The sequence below is a fragment of the Lepidochelys kempii genome, chromosome 23, assembly GCF_965140285.1.
Source record: "Lepidochelys kempii isolate rLepKem1 chromosome 23, rLepKem1.hap1, whole genome shotgun sequence".
NCBI lineage: Eukaryota > Metazoa > Chordata > Testudines > Cheloniidae > Lepidochelys > Lepidochelys kempii.
This window is the reverse complement of record NC_136402.1, coordinates 2,109,361-2,121,973: the sequence shown is the minus strand read 5'-3', so window position 1 is coordinate 2,121,973 and position 12,613 is coordinate 2,109,361. Positions and strand designations below refer to the sequence as shown.

Genomic DNA, 12,613 nt, shown 5'->3' with positions numbered 1-12,613 from the left:
GCTGCCGCGGGAACAGACTGTCCAGCATTCGACTCCCTCCTCACCTTTGCACCGCAGGGTGGAGCGAGCGTCTCTGGCTGGTGACTCACCCCCCTGGGTGGCTGCCAGGACCCCGGAGCCCCGGCCAAGGGAAACTTGCATTCCTCAGTGTGGCTTGGGAAAGATGGGAGGGCTGGGCTGGCAGGGAGTGCAGGGGGTGTCCATGCAGTGGAAAGTGTGTGTGGCGGGGAGGGATTGGAAACCCTCCATCCCCACCCCAGCACCCTGGCAGCGCCTCCCTTGGGTGCCTGTGGGGGATGGAGGCTGAAGCCAAGAGGCACCTCTGGTCCCTTTCGCCCCCCTGAGTCCCCTCCAGCATGGCCACGTTCCCAGCCTTGCTCAGTCAGGGCACTTCGCCCTCCCCCGGGATCTCAAATCCCTGGGCACATGCAGGTTGGGTTCCCAGCCCCCCACCGGCACCCCGCTCTAACCACTCGACCCCATCCCCCTCCCCGAGCTGGGGATAGAGCCGGGGAGCCCTGTGCTTTAGCCACGGCTCCATCATTCTTTCCCTTCAGACCCGGTTCTCTGGATTTTCCACCCCAATATTTACAGTTTTCAAGAGCCCTGTGTGGATGTGAAAAGTGAACAGGAGGACTTGTGGCACCTTAGAGACTAACAATTTTATTTGAGCCTGAGCTTTCGTGAGCTACAGCTCACTTCATCAGTGTGAAACACAAGTTGGGGGAGGGGAGGGCAGCCCTGCCCTTCCATGCCACCCCCAAGCACCCACCCCAGTGCCGGCAGACCCAGTGGGGAGAAGGGCCCACCCTGGCTTTGGGAAACATCTGTGGGTGAAGCCAGGACGAGCGTCAGCTTGTGAAAGGAAGCCGGGGTGGGGGGGTGTGGATCCCCTGCTTCTGACGAGGCTGAGCAGTGTGTGTGTGTCTGTCTGTCCTTGGGCTGGGTTTTGCGTGTGTATTTTGTGTGCTTGTGGCTTGTGTGTCTATAGGCTGTTTTGTGTGTGCATGTTTTTTGTGAATGTATTTTGTGTGTGCGTGTTGCATCGGTGTGCGTCTGTTGCGTTGGTGTGTGCACGTTTTGTGTGGGCCTGGTGTGTGGGGGTGCGTGTGCGTTCTGTGATTTGTGTGTGCAGGTTCTGGTTGGACCAGCCGGAAGTAGTTTTGTGTGTGTGTGGGGGGGGGTGTTTTCTGTTACTACCTGCAGCCTTGACCCCACCGTGTGCAGCCAGCTGGTTCTGCGGGGGGGGACCCCCTTGGTTTTGACACACACCCCACACCCGCCCTCGCAGCATCACCCCACCTGCCTCACAACTACCCGGCACACAGCGCCCGCTGGCCTGGCCAGAGACACGAATCAGACAAGAATCAGGCCTGACTCTGTGCACGCGGGGGGGGGGGGGATCCTCCTGTCTTCATTTCCAAAAGTGGAAACTCTCCCATGAAAACTGTTCGACCATTCACGAGGGGCAGGAAAAATAGGATCACAGCCCCCGGCAGGGCCCCACCCAAAGCCCAGCCCTGGGAGACCGGCACGAGTCGGGTGGTCCTGCCCCCTCGTGGCTGACCAGAGAGTTCGTTGTGAAGTTGTTCTGCGTTTACACGGAGAACGGAACACGGATTTACAACGGGAAATCTATGCGCGGAGGGGAGGGGGGTCTGAATTTGCACCCAGGCATCTGGGGTATTAATCTGGATTCCCACCAGGGAATCTGGGGGTGAATCTGAATTTACACCCGGGAATCTGGATGCCCACCGGGAAATGTAGGGAGGGGTGTGAAACTGGATTTATACCCATGTAACTGGGAAGGGGATCAGGCTGGGAGGTGCAATGACAGCCCCATTATTCCCCGCCCTAGTCCAGATGTTCCTGGCCTCAGCCCCACATCTGCCCCCTGCGCAGCCTGTCGGGTCTCTTGAGCGGTCCCAGAAATGGGTTGGGGTGTCGAATCTGCTGATTCCAATACCAATCCAGCGACCAAAAAATTAATCGCCCCGTAGTCCGGGTGAGGGGGCGGTGGTGCCATAGGAGGCGGGGATTTTTTATTATTATTATTATTTATTTATTGATGGAGGGAGTGTGGAATCTGCTGATAAAAACCCTCCGCCGGCGCCCTCCCTCTTTCTCCTATACCAAGATGGCGGGGCCAGCCGGAAGTAGTTTAACTGGCACTTCCGGCCCGGCGTTTCCTTCCTTTACCAAGATGGCGGCGCCCCCGGAGACTCGCGGCGGCGCGGCCGCCTCCGGGTTCCTGGGCTTCCGGGCCGGGTCCCGCGATCCCGGCGCCCCCGGCAAGCGGCGGGTCCGGGGCAGCCGCAACCGGAAGAAGAGCTGGAAGCGATGGCGGGGGCCCGAGGCCCAGCTGGGCCGGGAGCTGGGGGCCTTCCTGGAGGACGTGGGGCTGCAGCAGCGCGCGGCCGGGTGAGGGGCGGGGGGGGCGCCTGGTGGGGAGGGGGGGGCGCGAGCCCGGGGGCGGAGCCTGGGTGGTGGGGGGGGTGGAGCGCGAGCCCGGGGGCGGGGACGGGGGGGCGCCTGGGTGGTGGGGGGGGCGCGAGCCTGGGGGGACGGGGGACGGTGGGGGGGGGCGCGAGCCTGGGGGGACGGGGGACGGTGGGGGGGGGGCGCGAGCCCGGGGGCGGCGCCTGGGGGGACGGGGGGGCGCCCGGGTGGTGGTGGGGGGGGGACGCGAGCCCGGGGGGGCGCCCGGGTGGTGGTGGGGGGGGGACGCGAGCCCGGGGGGGCGCCTGGGCGGTGGGGGGGGGCGCGAGCCCGGGGGGGCGCCTGGGCGGTGGGGGGGGGCGCGAGCCCGGGGGGGCGCCTGGGCGGTGGGGGGGGCGCCTGGGCGGTGGGGGGGGCGCCCGGGCGGTGGGGGGGGGCGTGAGCCCGGGGGCGGCGCCTGGGGGGACGGGGGGGCGCCTGGGCGGTGGGGGGGGCGCGAGCCTGGGGGGACGGGGTACGGTGGGGGGGGCGCGAGCCCGGGGGCGGCGCCTGGGGGGACGGGGGGGGCGCCCGGGTGGTGGGGGGGGGGGCGCGAGCCCGGGGGTGGCGCCTGGGCGGTGGTGGGGGGGCGCCTGGGTGGGGGGGGGGGGCGCCTGGCCGGTGGGGGGGGGGCGCGAGCCCGGGGGCGGCGCCTGGGGGGACGGGGGGGCGCCCGGGTGGTGGTGGGGGGGGCGCCTGGGTGGTGGGGGGGGGGGCGCGAGCCCGGGGGCGGCGCCTGGGGGGACGGGGGGGGCGCCTGGGCGGTGGGGGGAGGGGCGCGAGCCCGGGGGCGGCGCCTGGGGGGACGGGGGGGCGCCCGGGTGGTGGGGGGGGCGCGAGCCCTGGAGGATGGGAGAGGTGGGGGCTGGAGGGCTTGGGCAGGGAGGGGGGGCATGGGGAGAAAGCGGAGGGGGGTGGGGGCTGGAAAGGGGGCAGGCTGGGGGCATTGGGGCAGAGGCGGGAGGAAGTTGGGGCCCTGGGAAGGGAAGAGAATTGGTGGCCCCTGATGGGGTGAGGGGCTGGGGGGAGACAGTGATGGTTGGGGTGAGTATGGGGGCCATGTGGGGTGAGCTTTGGGGGGCCCTGTAAGAGAGGGGGTGATTGCTGCTGCTGGGGGATGTGCGGGGACCCTGGGAGGGGTCGGGAGGCTACATGGAGCGGGGAAGCTTGGGGGTTGGAGAAGATCTCATGGGTTTGGGGGTTGGGGTGATGGAGAAACTGGGGGCAAAGGCGGGTGGGAGACCTTGAGGATCCTCATAGGTGCTGGGGGGGGGGCAGAGGACCTCATGGAGTGAATTGTGGGGGGGGGCTGCTGCGTTAGGGCTGGAGGGGTGTCAAGAGGGCCCAGAAGCGGGGGGGGGAGGGGCAGAACTGGGGAGGGTCTAGAGAGAGGGGTGGACCTGGGTAGAATTTGGGGAGGAGAAAATGGGGGACTGGCAAGGGAAAAGTTGATGGGGGACCCTTGGGAAATCGGGGATGAGGAAGGGGAGCTGTGAGGTGGGTGGGCACTTACAGTCTGAACGGGGGCGGGGGCATTTTGGACCCGCTGAGGGCATCGGGGCTCCCTTGGTCCTTCCCCAGTGTGTGGGAGTAACGGGGCATCTCTCCCCTTTGCTCCCCAGGGGCCTGGTGGCCGAGAAGCCGGACGAGAGCCTCTTCTTCCTGGACACGGGGAGTGAGGAGAAAGGTGAGGGAGTGGGGGGGGGGAGTTAACCTGTGCTGTGGGGGTCCCTGAGCTTTGGGGCAGAAGGGCAGCGTCCCCCCACCCCCCAGTCGGAGAACCAGTGTGGGGGGCTCCCTTGGAGTCCAGTGTCTGCCTCAGCAGAGGGGCTTAGCTTCTGTTCTGCTGCTTTGCGGGGGTCCCTGGGGGGCAAGGCTGAGTCCCACTTGGGTGGGGGGGACCAGTCCTCGGCAGAGATGCAGCTGCTTTCCGTGGTGGCCTGGGGTTCAAGTCCCAGCTGGGCCACTGCCTGAGCAGGTTACCCCTGAGCAGGTCCCCGTGTCTGTGTGCCTCAGTTTCCCCATCTGTAACGGTCAGGGGCTGCATGCAGCACCCGGCGCCGATCTCCAATGAGGGGGATCGCCTTAGAGGGGGGCTGAATTGCAGAGCTGGGGGGTTCAGCGCAGCCTGAACATCAAGCCCCTTAAGAGATCTGGAATCAGGGGGCCCCTCCAAATCACGAGCAGCTTCAGGAAGCCTTGCCGCGGGTCGGTAGGCGAATCGCTCGCCATGCGTAGCGAACCGGGGAGCAGCTTGGAGGGAGCTGTGGGGGGCGGCTGGATGCTCTAGCTCAACCACAAGCTAAGGGCTGGGCGTAGGAATCCCACAAGATACCGGGAAGCCAGGTGGCCTAGTGGGTAGAGCACTGGACTAGGAGTCGGTGCCTCAGTTTCCCTGTGGTTAAAATGGCGCTAACGAATAAAGTGCTGTGAGGGACAACTCGGCAGACGGTGAGCGCCAGGGAATGGCGGGGTTTGATGAGACGCAGGCTCCAGGGAGGGTTCTCTGGCCCGGGTTACGCAGGGGGACAGACTAGACGATGGGCCATGGCCTGCGGCTCGAGCTGCGTCTGGCACGTTGGGCTCTGTGCCTGTCGGAAGCCGTGCCATGCACACCAGCTGCTTGGGGGAGACCAGAGCCGGGTTGGGGGGAAAAAAAACACCCCGGTTGGCGCGTCCCATTCCGTGTGGACACGGTGGGAGCCGCTTGCTGGCTTTGGCGATGCAATACCCAGGGGCGGGGGCAACGCCATCCCTTTTTGGGGCATCCTCGCATCTCCGGGGTGCTGCAGAGTGAGTGGCCATCCGTCCATCCGTCTCTCCCCTCCTCGCCCTAGACCGGAAGCTGAACCAAGGCAAAGAGAAGCCCTTGCGAATAGACCTCATCCTGCAGCCGGATTCCAAGGTGCCTGCTCCCAAAGAGTGAGTGTCCCGCCCGGGGCGGGACTGGTGGGATGGTATCGGTGGCTCCCCGTCTCTCCCATGTGTAGACGGAAGCGTGCCAGGGAGCCGTCCCTGCGGGGATCATGGGTGGTTCTCTGCCTGGGGGACCTTGGGCACGGCTCTGTGCCTCAGTTTCCCCATTGGTAAAACTGGGATAATAGCCATGCAGAACTGGGGTGCTTGGTTTGGAAGAGGAGTGGGGTCCAGTGGATTAGAGCCCGGGGGCAGAGAGCCGTGACACCTGGGTTCTATCCCTGGCACTGGGAGGGGAGTGGGATGTAGGTCTCACACGGAGGGAGGCCAAGCGCCCCCTGCTGGCCCAGAGGCCTGAGCCGCCCTCATCCTGTCTCACTCCCCTTGGCAGCATTTTGGCCCACCAGGTCCCCAACGGGAAGAAGCTGAAGCGGAAGCAGCAGCTGTGGGAGAAGCTGGCGGAGCGGGGCGTGGTGCCCAGAGAGCAGCGCCTACTCCAGGCCCGGCTGCAGAAAGCGCGGCCAGCAAGAGCGGAGGCCGCACACGGCCAGGGTGCGGGGCCCGAGCCGGCTGGGGACTTCTACGACATCTGGTCGGACGCAAGTAAGCAGGGAACCTCTGTGGCAGGGGAGTGGAGTCTAGTGGTTAGAGCATGGGGTTTGGGAGCCAGGATGCCTGGGTTCTCTCCCCAGCTCTGGGAGAGGAGTGGGGTCTAGTGGTTAGAATAGGGGGGTGGGAGCCAGGGCTCCTGGGTTCTAGCCTGAAGCCGGCCCAGATTCATGGTTTCCCTTTTTTGGGGGTGACTTTGGCTAAGCTCAGCACAACCGCTGAGCTGTGAGATCTCCCCCAGCTGACTCTGGCCTGTGGCAGAGGGTGCAGCCGTGGGGTGGGGTTGGGGGGTTCTGTTCTGTACCCGGCGGCCCTCCATTGTGCAGCGCTCCCACTGGGGCCCAGGCCTGGCTGCTGCAGGCATCTGCTTGCTGGGGGTTTGTCCAAGACCCAGGAAACTCGCTGCACAAATGGAGCCACCCCCCATACTTGGAGGGCTGCTCCTGATCGCCCCGAGTGGCCTAGACTCGTGTCCCTTGCCTGGCTGGAATGCTCCCCAGAGCTCATCAGAGCTGTGAGTACCGCGGGAGGGGAGCATGGGGGCCCCGCCCCAGGTCTCTCTGGATCTCCTTGAGCTCAAAGCACGCTACAGACCCGGCTCCCCCTAGGGAAGGAGATGTCACCCCAGCTGCCCCCTGCATTAACTACTAGACTCCACTCCCAGAGCTGGGCTAGAGCCCAGGAGTCCTGGTTTCCAGCCCCCCTTCCCCCAACCCACTAGACCCCACTCCCCTCCCAGAGCTAGGATAGAACCCAGGTGTCCTGGCTCCCAGCCCCCCCCCACCCCACCGCTCTACCCTACCCCACTGCCATAGGCTGGGAGTAGAACCCCGGAGTCCTGGCGCTGTCCCCAGCCTCTCCTCTAACCACTAAACAACACAGAACCCAGGCATCCTGGTGCCCCCCGCTCTGACCCCTAGGCCCCGCCGTCTCCGTGGGTGGTACCGTTGTGGGACTGGTGGTAACAGTGCCACTCTCCCGGCAGACCCGCTCGACCGGCCGCTGGCCGGGCAGGACGCCTGGTTCCTGGAGCAGACTAAGAAGCAGAGAGTGCGGGTGAGTGCTGGGTCCCTGCGGGGGGGTGGGCACGGACCCCCTGGACACATGGTGCCGTGCGTGGGGCGCCAGGCCCTTCCCTCCCGGCTCACCCGCGTTCTCTCCTCAGCGCCCCGCCAGGCTGGAGAAGAAGCCGTCGGAGCTGCCGGCCGTGGAAGTCATCCCCGCCGGGGGGTCCTACAACCCCACGTTCCAAGCCCACCAGGTAGGGGGCCGGGGGGTGCCCTGGCTGAGCCCCCCCCCATGCCACCACACACGCCCCGGCTCAGCCTGCTCTCGGAGCATTTGCAGCAGTGCATGCTGGGAATGGAGCAGCCGTGGGGGCGGGATTTGTGGCCCCACTCTGGACTTGGGGGGCAGCTTTCCTGCCCTGTGGTGATTAGGGCTGGGGGGAGGGCTATGTGGGGGGGGGGTCCCAGAACTCTGCTGAGCTGGGGATGCGTGGGGGGTCCCAGGGCCCTGCTGAGCTGGGGGTGAATGGGGGGCTGTTCCTGCTGACCCCTGTGTCTCCCCCCAGGCGCTGCTGCTCCAGGCCCATGAGGTGGAGCTCCGGCGGCAGAAGGCCGAGGAGAAGCTGGAGAGGCAGCTGCGTTTCCCCACGGCGGCCGAGGCCCCCACCCAGGTGAGAGCCAGGCGGCCGGGAGCCCCTGGGGGGCAGCCTTCCTGCAGGGCTGGGGGGCAGGCAATGCCCAGCTAGCTTGGGGGGGCTCGGGGGCCCCCAAGGCTGTGGGTGGAGAGGGGACATGGCCAGACCCACCAGTCCTGCCCCCCAGCCTGGGAGTCGGGAGGTGCAGGGGCACGTGCCCAGCCCTCCCCCTGTCCTTGGCTGGCGGCTTCCCCGCCCCCCACCCACCCGATCCCGCCATATTTAGCCTCGTAGGGAATCGCTTTCAAAGGATGGGCTGGCCCGCAGGACACGGTCAGTAATGCCACCCCAGTGCCAGGGAACCCCCAGACTCTGCCCGGGGAGGGCGTGAGAGGGGCCCTGCCCTTCCCGACTCACTGCGGGTGACCCCGGATGCCCAGCGGGCCCAGCAGTGCCAGTCGCTGAGTGCCACGTTCCCCACCCCTGTAACGCCCCCAGGGTCCAGCAGCCTTGGCAGCTCGGGGTCAAGCGAATCCCCCCCCACAAAGCTCCCTAGAGAACTAGGGTGTTTCAGCCCATGTCCCCTTGCAGCGGTGGGGCACATCAACCCCCCTCCCCCCCGCCTCCGCTGGGGCAGCTCCCATGCAACAGTGATGGAGTTTCCTTGAATAGAACCCAGGAGTCCTGCCTCCTTCCCCCTCCCCAGCCCCACTCTAACCCCTGGGCCCTGCTCCCCTTCTGGCGGTGGGGCCAGAGCCCCATGTGTTTGTCCCTGTCTCATAGCCGTTGCTCGCTCTGCCTGCAGGAGACGGCCTTCCGGGAGCAGTGCGAGGGGCTGCTTGAGGAGTCGGCAGACGAGGGGGGTGACGAAGAGGCGCCCGATGAGCCCCTGGCCCCCGGGGCCCCCCCACCTCCGGCCCCCCTGCGCGAGAAGAAGACGGAGCAGCAGCGCAGGAGGGAGAAGGAAGCCAAATTCCTGGTGCCTAATTCCCCTTGGCTTCCGCTTGCGTGGGGGGATGGGTAATCCAGCCCCAGTCAATAGTGACTGGCTGATGGCAGCTGGCCAGTGCCCTCTGAACACGATCCCATGGGGCGGGGTGTCTGGGATGAGCCCCCCTGCCATTGTCTAGGGCCACCCCAGGGCCCCCTTACCCCGTGCTGGGATCCCCCTGGGTCTGCAGATCGCCCTTGAGAAGCAGCGGGGTAACAAGCAGCTTGTCCGCAGCCTCCCGGGACCCGTGCCAGACGTGAGCTTCATTCTCGGTGCGGCAGCGTGGGGCCATCTGCTGCGCCCAGCCAGTGCCATCTGCTCCCCGCGCCGGCTCAGCACCAAAGCCAACGGGGGGGCTGGCTCCAACCCCCCTGCTGGGGCCCCACGCTGGGGGCGGGGGGCAAGGGAATGAGCGCCTGGGAGGGGCAGTTGTTAGGAGCTGGATATGGGAAGGTGCAGCACCGGTGGCTGGAGGAGCCAGGACTCCTGGGTTCTCTCCTCAGCCCTGGGAGGGGAGCAGGGGGGCTGTGATCCAGGACTCCTGGGTTCTCTCCCAGCTCAGGGAGGGGAGTGGGGGCTAGTGGTTAGAGCAGGGCAGGGCAGGGCTGGGAGCAGGACTCCTGGGTTCTTTCCCAGCTCAGGGAGGGGAGTGGGGGCTAGTGGTTAGAGCAGGGCAGGGCTGGGAGCAGGACTCCTGGGTTCTCTCCCAGCTCGGGCAGGGGAGTAGGGCCCAGTGGTTCGAGCAGGGTGGTAGGGCCAGGCTGTGGGGGCTGTTGCCAGGGGGTGAGGGGCAGCGCCCCGCCGGATCTGACCCACTCGGTCCCTGCAGGCGGCCCGGCGGCTGGGCGAGAAGGCGGCACGGTGCCGGCGGCAGGAGCTCTTCCAGCTCCGCTCCATCCGGCTGCAGGTGAAGCGGCGCGAGGCCGAGCTGGCGTGCCGGAGGCGGGTGCGGCTGGCGAAGAGACGGGCCGAGGCCACCAAGCCCCGGCGGCTGGGCAGGCTCAAGTGAGCAGCGAGGGGCCGTCCCTCTGAGCGCGGCGGGCCCATGGGCACGACTCTCCTGGGTGGGGGCGCGGGGGCGATTTCCCGGGTGCCTGACCCCTGGGGACCCAGGAGGGGAGCAGGCTGTAATTGGGGAGTGAAGGGATGGCTGAAGGGGGGGGTGCAGTACAGGGGTACAACAGGGAGCTGGGGGGGGCCAGGAACTAGGGGTGCTGGTGTAAAGGGGATGCAGGGAGCTGGGGGTGCTGGGCCTGGGGAGGAAGGAGGCGCTGGGAACTGGGGGTGCTGAGCAGGGTACGGAGGGGGCCCTGGGGTGAAGTGGGCGCAGGGGGCTGCCACATAAAGGGGGCTCCGGCGGGGGCTGTTTCTGGGTGGGGGAGGGGCTCTGTTTTCAGGGCAAGCATGTGGGGGGGCTGCTCCTCTTCTAACCCTCCCCCCACCCCCGGGGTCTCTCTCCGGCAGGTACGAAGACCCCGACCTGGAGGTGCAGCTGAGCACGGAGCTGGCTGAGTCCCTGCGGACGCTCAAGGTGGGCGCGTGCACCAGCGGCCATCTCCCTGGAGCCTGGGCTGCCCTTGGTGCCCCCGGGGGGTCGGTGTTTCGGGGGGCGGAGCCGACACTGGTGCCCCGTGATGAGACCCATCCTTGCGCTAGGAGGATTCGCAGCAGTGCATGCTGGGAATGTGAAGGTCACCCGGGGTTTTCCCGGGCCCTGCCCAGTGGGGAAGGACCTGGGGACTGAGGGCACCAGATGTAGCCTCCTTCTCGTCCTGTGCGCACCGACAGACAGGCCAGCCACCCAATCGGCAGCGGGCACCGCCTCCCGTCGGTCCAGTCCGGTCCCAGCCTCCGACAGGGGCCGGTGCCACGTGGTCCCCCCCCCCCCCCCCCCGTGGATGATTATGGGATAACCTGCCCGCAGAGGCAAATCCTGCCTGACCCTCGTGGCTGGCAGCTGCCCCCTGCCCTGGAGCATGAGAGTTTATAGCCCATAGTCTAATCAGGGGTGCCCACGGATGCCCCCGTTATCATGGCAGCAGCTCACACACACACACACCCCCCCTCCGTGGCCACATTCCTCTGCCTTAATTCCACGTCCGCGTCTGCACCTGTGGGTCCCGGCGCAGATCCAGGGCTGGGATTTCACCCAGCCGGCGCCGTGCCGAGGCCTGACGCTGCTGGGCAAGTCTGGGAGCTGCTGCAGGGTCTAGAGACCCCTGTGGCCCCCCGTTCCCCCACCTCTGCACCCCCTCCTTGCTCTGTCTCTACCACTGCCCTCCTGTGCAATACTTCTGCAACCCGGGGGGCCCCACCCATGCCCCCAGCGGGTGCCCAGGGTGCAGCGTCCCCCGCTCTTGTTCGCCAGGTGTAGTTTGCGGGCCTCAGCTGATGGAGGGACAGGAACCGGCTTCCTCTCTGCCTTGTGGGGCCCCCCAGTCTGGGGCAGTGGGAGAGGGGGCTGCAGCCTCCCAGCTGTGGGGTGGTCCCAGCTGCCCCCCAGGGCAGGGATGGGGCTGATGGGGGCGGCAGCTTAGCACTCTAATTCTTCTGGGGGGGCCATCTGCTGCCTCGGTCTCCCCATCTGGCTGCTCTGAGGGTCCCCTGTCCGTCCGTCCCGTCCCCTTGCACGCGCTGCCTCTTGAAGCTCAGTGAGGGGGTCTCTGCAGAGTTGGGGCTGGGGCGTCCCAGCCTAGCGCTGAGATCTGAGGCCAGGGTGAGGGGCGGCTGGTAAATGGGAGCGAGTAGATTCCCCTCCCCGTAGCCAGAGCACAGACTGAACCCCCCAGCTCTGACCAGCTTTGCCCGTCTCTCGCTCAGCCCGAGGGCAGCATCCTACGTGACCGCTTCAAGAGCCTGCAGAAGAGAAACCTGATCGAGCCCAGGGAGCGAGCCAAGTGAGTGGGGTCCCCTGCGCAGGCCTGGGGGGCCCCACGGCCCCGGGCAGCCTGTGCCTGCTCTGCCAGGGGGGAGGTTGGCAGGAGAACCCTGCCCAGAGCACACGTGGGTCGGGAGGGAAGGGGTCTCTGCCCCTTAGCTGGGGCAGGGCAGGGCTGACGCCCTGGGACGGTTCGGGCAGGGTGGGCATCGCTAGCCATAAGCGGTTCATTGAGGTGCTGGACCCAGCACTGGAAGAGGGGGGGCGCAGGCTCCCCCAACCCATTCCCCTCCTCCATAGGTTCCCAAATCAGGCTCCGGCATGGGGTGGGGTAGGGGGTGTTCCAGGGCTCTGGGGAGCAGAGGGGGCGGGGGAGGATCAGGCAGGGCTCATCCTGAGTCCCTCCCCCTGGTTGGTGGGTTTATTTGAGGGGCCTGTACCCCATTCGTTGTGGCTGGGATCTAACCCCCCCTTTCTCCGCTGGCCCCCCCACCAGGTTCAAGAGGAAATACCGTTTGAAGTATGTGGAGAAGAGGGCCTTCCGCGAAGTCACGTAAGTAGGGGGTTCCGGGGGGGACCCACGGGCTGGGGCAGAGGGGGATGAGGGGGGGCGTGCCCGGTCTAGCAGGGTGCATGGGACCGGTGCTGGCCCCTCCCCCCGGGGGTTACACCCTCTTCTGAGGATAAAGAGTTCGGTCTCTGGGATTTCACCAGCAGCAGATTCCCTGAATGCCCCGTTCCTGCCCCCCACCCGCGGCCGAGCCCCCTAACCGCCCTCTGCTTTGCCTTGCAGATTGTAGCACTGTCCCCAGCGCCGGCCGTTTGTACCGACCATCGGATTAAAGCCCTGGGCATCTCCTGTCACTCCAGCTCCTCGTTTCCTGCACGGCCCCCTAGCACCCCCCGCGTCCTGCCCCAAATCCCCTCCACGGGGCTGGCGTTTGCAGGGCGCAGCGCTGTGATTTGATGTGCATGGTTTAGCAACATCTGGCTTCTATTCAGGACAGTATCCCCCCCCCCCCCCATCACCCCCCAGCTGCTGGGGATGCCAGCTTGGCTCACAGCTTCTACCGCAGCATCTGCCAGCCAGCTCCTCTCT

The 12,613-nt window shown here is 66.8% G+C and overlaps 1 protein-coding gene across 2 annotated transcripts; it reads left to right on the top strand.

Moving 5' to 3' along the window:
- The first annotated feature begins 2,137 nt into the window (after window positions 1-2,137).
- NOP53 (NOP53 ribosome biogenesis factor) lies at window positions 2,138-12,378 on the top strand. 2 transcript variants are annotated; one of them, XM_078850295.1, is made up of 13 exons: window positions 2,187-2,421; window positions 4,101-4,165; window positions 5,316-5,400; window positions 5,786-5,997; window positions 6,989-7,059; window positions 7,169-7,264; window positions 7,577-7,681; window positions 8,451-8,624; window positions 9,466-9,641; window positions 10,101-10,167; window positions 11,457-11,533; window positions 12,011-12,067; window positions 12,308-12,378. In XM_078850295.1, exons 1-13 carry the CDS (start codon window positions 2,204-2,206, stop codon window positions 12,312-12,314), a joined length of 1,410 nt encoding a protein of 469 aa, XP_078706421.1. In that variant the 5' UTR covers window positions 2,187-2,203; the 3' UTR covers window positions 12,315-12,378. The 2 variants fall into 2 exon arrangements, with proteins under 2 accessions (XP_078706420.1, XP_078706421.1); XM_078850294.1 differs by lacking the exon at window positions 12,308-12,378 and having other exon boundaries at window positions 2,138-2,421; window positions 12,011-12,071.
- The last annotated feature ends 235 nt before the right edge of the window (window positions 12,379-12,613 follow it).